Source organism: Buceros rhinoceros, unplaced genomic scaffold, assembly GCF_000710305.1.
Source record: "Buceros rhinoceros silvestris isolate BGI_N320 unplaced genomic scaffold, ASM71030v1 scaffold22275, whole genome shotgun sequence".
In the NCBI taxonomy this organism is placed as follows: Eukaryota; Metazoa; Chordata; class Aves; order Bucerotiformes; family Bucerotidae; genus Buceros; species Buceros rhinoceros.
This window is the reverse complement of record NW_010411452.1, coordinates 31,214-41,568: the sequence shown is the minus strand read 5'-3', so window position 1 is coordinate 41,568 and position 10,355 is coordinate 31,214. Positions and strand designations below refer to the sequence as shown.

The following is a 10,355-nucleotide window of genomic DNA, read 5'->3' as shown; positions in this document are numbered from 1 at the left end:
TTTATATATTATATTTCTTTATAATTCCTGACTCTGCATGGGAATTACAAGATTTACAAGGCAAAGAAAAACAGTTGAAGACTATTAATGCTGCTTCTTCCTCTATGTGAGCAAGAAAAAAAAAAAAAAAGAGGGGGAAAAAGAGTTTAGGATTCACTGTCTGCCCTGATCGGTTGTCAAGTCATTTGGTGAGACTTCAGTTTTTCTCTGAAATCCAGTGGTAATCCAATAATATAGATAAAATGCTAATAGCATTTAATTTATCTATGGCATTAGCTTAATTACCCTCCCTAAGTTAGGTGCCTATAACTTCAATCTGGAACACACCAGGGCTCAGGTGGAAAGGTGAGGTGCCACCATTCTATTACTTTGTTATTTATTCTTCTTTAGTCTGATTTCTACACTAATAACAGCATTTGAAATGCATAAAATTGTGTTATAAAAAGGTCTAGAAAACTCTTGGCAATAAATTAAGCTTCGGACTACAACAAAAGGAAAGCTTTGCTTGAAAGAAGCCCAACATTTTCAAAAGCTAAGATGGAACAAATGCATTATTGCCAGCTTAAGAAAAAGCTGCCAGTTACAATGACTATGAACCTTGAAGGAGTATGAGAGAAATACGTACACAACCGAGTCCATGATGCAGAGATCCAATCTACAGTAGAAAGACATACACAAGTTCGTTAAACTTCAGACAAACACAGTATTGTATCATAGCAAGTAAATACGTCATGGTCTATGACTAAATGCCTATAAAGTAAAAACAAATATTTCCATCAATAAAAACTGTTAGCTATTTCCTACATTTTCTTTCACACAGTTAAAAAGTCTCTCAACAGAAGAATATTTGAATCTTGGGCTCCAGTAAAGGCATTTGTTTTCTTAATCCCATTTAATTTGCAAGGTCAGGATTAATTTTAGGATTTAAATTACCACATGCCAAGGGAAAAAAAAAAAAGAACCAGGAAAAAACCCATCTCCCAGAGAAGCCTATGAATTAGCGTAAATAACCAAACAATTCTGAAAAATAAATTTTGTATGAAAGCAGAAGTGACTATCAAATACGGACTTTAGAATATTTATTTCCCTTCTGCTCAAAATGTAAAAGGTTTTGTTAAGAAAATTTTGTGTTTTCTCTCCTCTGCTTCTTCCAAGAGATCTCCTAAGTATTTCCTCACTGGGAAACAGAAGTAAATAGGATTTCCTTTTTTTGGTGGTCTCTCATTCCTCTCTTCCCCTCCCCACACAGGGACTTGTCTGAGAAGAGATTACAATTCAAAGCTCTTTAAATACAGGGAATCTTGAGATCCATATTATTTTTCTCAATAGAAAAATTCCTGTCCCGGTTTGAGCTAAACTTCCTGGTTTGAGCTGAAACTTCCTTATTTTGGGAAATGGACAAATAGAATTATTCCATGCAAATACGATAATTCCACATTTAATTGGTTAAGGGAGTCAGGTGCAGTGTTACGTGTCAAGGTTATAAAAGCAGCAGGCCGAAGGGAGTGTCTCTCTCGGCTTCCGGACTCTCACGAAGAAAGGAGGACTCCCATGAAGCTGCTCTGCCGAGGGACCAGACCGAAACCAGACCTGAGGCCCACACCTCAGGATCGCCTGAAATCTACGGACTACAGACTACGAACTGCACTGGCTGTGAGTCCTGAGTCTTCGTCTAAATTGGGTGAAATATTCGCACTCCCAGCCATTTCATGAAGGGAGTTTCCCTGCCATGAAAATCGGCCGTGCGCACGACTTTCCCCCATCTCGCCGCGGGGACTGAGAGCAGCTGCCCGGAGGCTGCCCGTGCCCCCCTTCCCAGCGTGAGAGGGATCCAGCTAGGCCAAAGCGAACCAAGGTTTTTGCACTCTTTTCTCGTCACTTGGCTGCCTGCCCAGAACCAGCTGCTTGCTGAACTGACCTTGAAAGGAGCAGCTTGTGTAAACCTTCACTTCTTCATTTTTTTTATGTCCCTCAGTTTGTAACTATATGCATATATATATAAAATAGAGTATAGTCGTGTGGATTTATTGTTTATTAAAAGTTTGTTTCAGCTTTTCCGAACGCAGACCGAGGTGTGAATTTCTTCCTTCCCCTTTAAATCTCCTCTGTCTGTAACAAGACAGAAGGATTCGTTAAGGTAATTCGAGGAGTGGGTACCTCGGTCCCTCGACCCTTAACAATTCCCAACCCAGCTGTCCCTGCTTCAGTGTCGTTCCCAAGAGCTGATAAAAAAAAATGGATGTAGGAATTCAAGAACATGCAAGTCTAGTCTTTTTTTGGCTTTGTTCTGGGCTGCCCTTGTGACATGAAGATTTTCTGAAGATGATTCTAGGGCTTGAATTCCGGACGGCTCAGTATCCACTGCCCCTCCTCACGTTAGCTACAGTTGTTAGTATGTAAAATACTGGTCAATACGCCTGTCTTCACTCAGCTCCTAACACAGAGAGGAAAATGCAGTGGCCTTCCTTTTCTCTCTCCTTTTCCAACAGAAGCTTTGATGATTAATTTATATAGCAAAGGATTTCAGGATTTTTTCCACAACAAAGCGAGAGGAGTCTCTGGACGCTCAAACTCAGCACTAGAATGGACCCAATTTCCACTGAAGTTCGGAGACAAAATGACACTGGTATTGTCTCCCCTTACAAATAACAGTTCACGTTGCTGCAAAGCTGAGAAAGATATGGGTCTGAACAGAAGTTCTCTATCGCTCTTGGAAATTATGGAGCCACAACTGATAGTGTAAATGTTGAAATATGAGTCTCTACAACACCACTTTAATACCACACTTCAATTCTCTTGACACAAACATGAGAACTGCCTCAAATACAGATATTTCAGTGCTATTTCAGTCCAATTTCAGATTTGGAAAGCTTCATACAGAGAAAAGAGTTTAATATCATCAATCACAAATACCAGACTGCCACAACAAAACTCCTCTGCACTGTTAATGCTCCAAAATTAAAACCAATCTTACAGCAAATGGTTTTTGATTGTTTCTGCCTTTTGCCTTTATCAACCAGTTTACACAGGTCTGTATCACTCTATCCTGTACGTTGCCCCACAGCTCCGCAGTGACTGACAGGCAGTGCAAAGCGAACTTACCGGTTTCTTTCCTACTATGAGTTTTTCAACCTTCTGGACTTGGGATACATGATCCTCATTTGTCTTCAGCTCCCGTTTGCGGATCCGCTCGTAAATCCCGATCAGCATTTCCCGAGGGATATCCTCTCCATCGTCCACCCCTGCAGAGACAAGAGTTTCTATTACCAGCCAGGCTCTGAATGATCTAACACACACTGTTATTTCTCAGCAAGGAAAGGATAGAAACATGAGCAGTCTTTGTTTCCTCCGTTAAAAGGAATTCCAACATTGCCCAGGACTGCTGATGTTTCTTTCTTTCTTTTCTTTTAAGTTCCCTCCGTTTAGTGTCAAAGCTCAAAGAGTTAATGACTCTGTGATTCTATGATCCTTTAAACACTAAAATCTCCGGATGATTCCTCCTAGGAGTTTATCACTGGAGGAAAGAGAATAATCATTCCATTTTGCCTCTCTCTCAATATTACCCAACACTCTGTTCATAGAGTAATTTCCTATGCAAGAATCTTACGAACATCCAGTAAAATTAATGTAACCAATATTTCCTGTAAAATTTCAAAAACTATTTATTCTGGAAAAACAAATCAACAAAATAGCCCAGTCACTGTGGTATTGTTTAGCACTGTGTGATTATCACTGGTGTGTCAGTATTCTAACAACTGCCACGGTATCTTCAATGTTCGATCCTGGATTTTTGATAGCAGAGGAAGGAGCCTGATTTCAAGTAAGTGATTTCCGGGGGACGGGGAGATGCATGTCTCTTTTTTAAACAGATTTTAAAGCAATAACCTCTGATCTCCCATTCAGAAGCCAAAATATAGTGCTTTGTCACCCAGTAGAACAACAGCTCACATAAAAAATTGTGACAAAATGCAGTTTCTTTGCAACTAGAAGGAAGCAAACCAGCCTCTGTCTGTTCTGTTCCACACCAGTGATTTTGCTGAGCCAAAACAACCGCTTAGCACAGACCGTTCATCGCTGTCTTATATAAGTCTAAGACAATAAAATCACCAAACAGGACTTCTGTTTTCAAGATCTGAAATTCCAGATCTGAAACACCGCAAGTATTTTGTTTTCACTAGTACTAAAATGAAGGTACACACACAGAAATGAATACAAGCTGCCATGCCGCTAAGATGCGCCACTAGAGTTTGATTTATGACACAACTTGATTCTGTGTTTCTGCAAATTCAGGGGGAGAAGGAGGAGGAGGAAAGTGTTGCAATGACTGAGCAGGCAATTTTCCTGGCCTTTGCACAAACACACAGGAATGGAACTTCGGTAAAAGCTGCTTTTTCCCCTATGGGGACAAACTATCTTAAAGGAAAAAAAGGGATGGGGACTTCAGCCTCATTTTATTCCTCTAATATCTGAGTGTTCTCTGCAATAAAAGGCAAATGCTGTTTGATACATTCTTCCTTGAGTGCACAGTGACAACAGGAGGTATTGTCTCCCCACACACAACCTTCCTCCCCAGCTCTACAGCAACTGCTGCCTGCCAGGCAGAGCTGAGACTTCAAAACCTCTGTGCTTTTTCACCAAAAAATAATAGGATAGGAAGAGTTGAGATACAGATTTGCAACAAATACCTTTATTTTTCTGGCAATCTAATTGAAGGCTTAGATGCATCATAGCCTGACAAAGACTTTCCTGATCAGGAAATACACCAATGACAAAACCGAAAGGACATTTCTGTGCTATTTCCTGCGCACCTTTCAGGAAAATTTAGAGTTGGGATTTTTTTTTCCCCCAATGAGAATATAAATCTTTAGCTTATTTATTGGGGTTCAGTTTGCAGCTTTCTAACAAAAACACAGAGACGATGGCTCTGTCTGTCTCCTCTGCATGTCTACTTAGCAAGAATAAGAATTTATGCTATTGAAACTGGGGAGAGAAAGAAATTTCCTTTCAGAATAAAACTCTAAAATACGTAAGAGACCTTCCTTTAATTTTTCAGAACAGAATCTGATATCCTTTGTAATACATTGCTATGGAGAAATCACAAGCCACAAACTATGAAGACAGCACCTCTATAAGAATTCATTAGTAAGTTTATGCTGCAGTGTAGCGGTGTAATTTACTCTCTAGAAATCATATCCCTCCTCTCAGGAATAGTCCACACCATGCAGTGACGCTATATGGAGCTTTATAGATGTATAAAAAAACCCACAGGCACATTGTTTGCAACAGAATTTTTTTCCTCTGTTCGTGTGCGTAGAAGTTGTTGTCTTTATGGGCTGCTCTTTCACTTTGTGAAGGACCTACATGAGGAAAGTTTCAGTTACAGCTAAAAAATTGCGGTAGTGCAGAATTCTGAATATGAGAGAACGGCCACCTTTCAGCTATTTTGTCTTTTTTCCCAGAAGATCCATGGCATCTCTCCAGTGACAGTCACAGGGAAAAGCTTTCCTGACCATCATGGTTTGCGCTTGCTTACCCCTTAGATTCTTGACAAAATCTTCGAGCTTCATTTTGCGTTCTGGTTTCACATTTGGGCTGTACATATCTGTATTTAACAGTATGATGGCAAAAGCTAGAATGAAGATGGTATCGGGATTTCTAAATTGTCTCACTACACCTGGATTGCAGATACAGTATCGTTGGCTGTAAAAGAAACACAGAGGGGAAGCTGTCAGGGCTATGAATTCCTATTCCGATTCAACCAAATAAACCATATATATTCCAAAGCCTGAGCAAGCAATTATTCATGTTCCACACATATATACAGTTTTCCATCCACGTATTTTCATAAGCCAGTCCTAGGATGTGGAGGGGCTTTTGTTTTCTACTGCCACTGTAACTTCACTTCTTAGCACAGATTCAGAGCTACAGTAACTTCACTATTTCATTTTTTTTCCTCATGAGTAACTCCTGTCGACACCGGGTAAGAATAAATACCACAGTGATTTTAGCTCGCTGCCACGTGATGATTTACATCTCATCCTGCCCTGGATAAAGCACACTTGTGTTAGTGTTAATAAGTTAATGCTCTTTATTCCACTACTGTTGAAATGCTTAATGAAAGGTTCAGAACATATAGACTCTAAAATATAAATGGTCTAATAATTCCATTCATATGAACTATTTTATGCAAATTGTTAGAGACATTCAAAAATCCTTGAATTTCTTTTCAACTGATGTCAGTTAATACACATGAACAGCAGCAGCAAATAGAACTCCCTATTTCATACTTAGCAAAACCACTGCAAATGACACACTGTAGTTGAAACTGTGTGTAGCTCACAAGGACACTGCAAATAGGCAGGGAAATCACTTAGATGTACTCAACTTTCCCAGTTCTCCAGTTTGACCATTAGACAACAGCAGGTTTGGAGTGACGGAATAATTTATTCCAGCATCGTACCTAAAAGCTTCAATGAGCCGTTCTACTTTCTGGGCTTCTCCTTGAACACGGATATGAGCCTGAAATTTCCTGAGGGCTTCATCCAGCTCCATTGTTGAGAAGTCCATCTCATCCACAACACAGCTAGGATAAAAAACATTGTGTCTTTGAGTTTCTAACAACACAGTAGCAAAGGTAAGATTTTGAGCCTATCTCTTGCAGAGATTCATGGAGTTTTCTAAATCATTCAGCAGTAACTGCAGTAACTGTATGTAAGCTGTAAAGGAAGGATTGCAAATAACAGATCAATGAGAATGTGGACAGGTAAGCAGTCCCTTTTCTTTTAACAGAAGAGCTGCTGGAAGGACAAATGTGTGACCAATGCAAGTGACACACCATTGTCAAGAATAATTACTGCCTTTGTGCTTCCAGGCCAATCGATTCTTACAACGCCTATAGTAATAATAAATACTCCCCAAAATATCAACTCTCAAATGGAAGCAAGCACAATAATCTGCTTCGTGTCTAGGAATGTTCTTAGAGACAAAAAAACCCCAATCTTGTTTGGATACTCTCATGCTGCTGCTGTAATTCTCCTCTCCCCATTATTAGTGCTGTCTTTCAGTTAACTTTTATGGAGGAGCATTTACTTTCTCTGAAAATACAGTGCCAACAAGAAATAAAAAAAGAACCAGTTTAATATAATCAACAATGTGAACTATGGCATTCCAGCATTTTGGTTAAAGACTACTTTATAAACCAGAAGCTTATAAATTTCCTTTCTTTAAACTTAGCTTTTAGTTTTCAAATACCCAGACATGAATCACTGAAAGGAACAGCACTAATGCTGCAACCAGAGAAAGAAAGCACAATCCACTTTTTAAAGCCTTTTCTTAAATGTGTAGCTGTAAAATGACAAATTAGAGTCACTCACATTATTTTGCTAGTAACATTGTAGCTAACATAGATTAACACCAAAGCAATTTATTCACTTCATCTTGAATATTTTTCCTTTTATGCAGAAGTGCAAGGAAAGAAACAAACAGGCTCGACATTTCTCATGCCCTTTGAATCCACACGTCAAAACCTATTATCAGTTCTGCAATAATGTTCACAGTCTTCCCACCTACTGTTGGTTCTGTAACCCTCTCAAAATCTCTGCTCTCCTTCAAAGGTGTAAAGCACATGTGCAGATGAGCTGGTGTTAAAATGAAGTAATTAGGGCAATTAAGGACCTCCGGAAACACGCAGGCCAACAACATAATGGGGAGAGGTCTTAGACAGTCTTTGATATGAACTGTGGAGACAGCAGGTACACCAATGCCAATGATCTTAACTGGAACCAGTACTACTCTTCTACTACAGGTACTCTTTTTTTAAACCACAGTTATCAAAATTATAACCCTTGATAATAATATCGTGATCACAATGATAAAGAGAACACGATGAAATGGACTTTAGTCACTGCAGAAAAAGTACCTATGGGTAAATGAGCCCGTGCTGAATGATTACATCTTCCCTGTTCCAGTGAGCTCTCCCAGGCAAGTAAAAGCAAGAAGCAGCCAGGCTTCACTTCTAGATAGGCAAAAACCAGAAACTTCTTTCCTGGGAGCTCTCCCCTGCAAAGCTGAGGCTTGCTGCAGAACAGCAGCACTTCAGGAAGTGTGTCTGATGTGTCCCTGATGTTGGCCAGGGCAACAGCATGGGTGCCAGCCCTGTGCCACCCAAACAACACCTTCACTACCACCAAGTAGTAACTACAGGAGGCCCAGAATGCAGCTCTCAGTCAAAAATTTAGGGCATTTTCTTGAGTATTTTCTAAGCTTCAATGACAGATTTTGAATAGTAGAAACACGCCGGATCTGGGAAATTTGAACACAAATCAAGTCACTTCAAATTAAACTGTGTAACAGAAAAAAAATCATGAAACAACCTGGGGTTATTATTGAAAAGATCTACCTCCAAACCATATACATGATATTTAAGATGAAATGCTGTTCTTTTCAACAAAAACAACAAAAAAGCAACTTTTTTTTTTTTGTCTACTGTGCATACAATGTTTAGAAATCTATGGCCAAGCTGTGAAAAGTCTCTGAATTTCTCTGGGTTTTGAAACAGTTTTTGTCTCTCTAATCTTTTCGAAAAGAGCAGTTTGTATAGACCTTGTCAGCATATGTCCGTACAGGCTGAAATCCCTGTTTACTTCTGAGCATCTGAGCCATTTGGCTGTAATAATCATTTTCACATTCTGTTACTGATGAAGCCTTATGTTGCATTCAGTATTATTTTGTTTCATTCAGTAAATTATTAGAGAGCCTGAGGAAGGAAAAAGACTTTGAGATAACATACTCTAACACCAATTAGATTAAAACATAAATTTAGAGTAAATGTATGTGACTACAGGGAATGTAAATCCTTGTAAGTATCTTGCTAGATCAATAACAAAAACAATAACTTAGCTGGAAAGTAAAGAAATAAATATTTGCTCATGTGCATGTTTTCTTTCTTAACCCTTAAGAGTTTGGTTTCCCCTTGCCTCAGAACAAGATCCAGAGATAAGCACAAAGCTTCAGAGATCACTACCACTTGATGAGATGTCTTACTTGAACGGTAACCCCCGCTTACCTCCTCCCCTCCCACAATACTCACTCTAATACATCCCGGTTGAACTGTTTTTGCCGATTCCCCAAAAATTCTCCGATCATCTGTCTGCTGAGACCTTTCCTTTGCAGGAGGAAGTGGGCGACACCAACTGGAGTGTCTGGCACAAAACCTCGCTCAATTAGGTACTGGACTCCTTTTTCAGGTTTTCTGAGAAGACATAGAAGTTAAAAACTGTTAATTTTCTTTCATTGGACCTGAAGGAATCTGATTATTTTACATCTCTCTGTACATCACCTCCACATTTAGCTGTAACTATTTTCAGCAACTCACTTTTACGTTAGAAGCACGTGTTGGGGAGGAGTACAGAACCAGTCATTTAATCATAGTTAGTTCATAAGCAATTATAATGTCCACCTGTAAAAGTGAGCAATTTGTAGCATGTTGGATGTCCTGGAAGAGATTTCCTTTAAGTCAAGCAAAATGAATTTCAAACGACAAGGTGACCCTGCTATTTTCATACAATGTTGATCATACAACCATAACCCTTCCTTGGGATTTTAAATTGCAAATAACATTACTAAATACATCACCATTCAGTTCTCCTGCTCTTTTATGTTACCCTGTTACACACCTAATATCCTGATAAGAGTTAGATAAACCAGAGGAATATATATAATTTAATCAAAAGGGAGTTCGCGAATCTCAGTTTCTCGCATCAGACTTTGTGGCTCTTTTCCTCTGAAGTAAGATTACATCTGCTAAACACAATTTTGGAAAATGAATCGCCTTCACACTCCAGAAGATCCCCTTTTCTCAGAAGTAATGTCACTGCTATGTTCACATTCTTTTGAGTTGTATTTCAGAATTCTTAAATCTTTCTGATTTAAATACGCAGCATCCAACAAAACCAGGCATAGTTTTCTCCACCCACCTTGTCAGTCGAGCTATATTTGTCCATAAAATTTGGAGTGATACAAACCCAGGACAGTTTCTCTCCAGCAATCGACAAAACCAGAGAACAAAGAACACTACCAAAAAGCACAGCTTGATCCAAAGATCACCTTTACTTGAGATTCAGAAAATGCTGGATTGTTACTTATTGTACTGAACTACAGCTTGAATTCTTACCACCCTCATAAGCCTGAACATTTAAATCATCACTAAGGTGGCACATGATTTATGTTTTGTGGTCTAGGATTATCTGGTAGCCCAATTTGTCACAGGAGTTGGAATGTGGAAGCAAGGTACACTCTGAACTGTAATACCATGACAATAGTACCTGAAAACTCTGCACTGTAAAAATGACTACTCT

General features: G+C 39.2%; 1 protein-coding gene across 1 annotated transcript in view; it reads right to left on the bottom strand.

The window, feature by feature from the left end:
* Positions 1-625: 625 nt before the first annotated feature.
* The window catches only part of IQSEC1 (IQ motif and Sec7 domain 1), a gene marked incomplete at its 3' end in the record, with an annotated part of 24,911 nt that continues 15,181 nt past the window's right edge, over positions 626-10,355 (bottom strand). Inside the window, exons 4-8 of the mRNA XM_010136033.1 lie at positions 9,089-9,250; positions 6,461-6,583; positions 5,534-5,700; positions 3,103-3,242; positions 626-655 (exon numbers count right to left, since the gene is read on the bottom strand). Coding sequence (XP_010134335.1) covers positions 626-655; positions 3,103-3,242; positions 5,534-5,700; positions 6,461-6,583; positions 9,089-9,250 — 622 coding nt within the window. The remainder of the gene's footprint in view (positions 656-3,102; positions 3,243-5,533; positions 5,701-6,460; positions 6,584-9,088; positions 9,251-10,355) is intronic.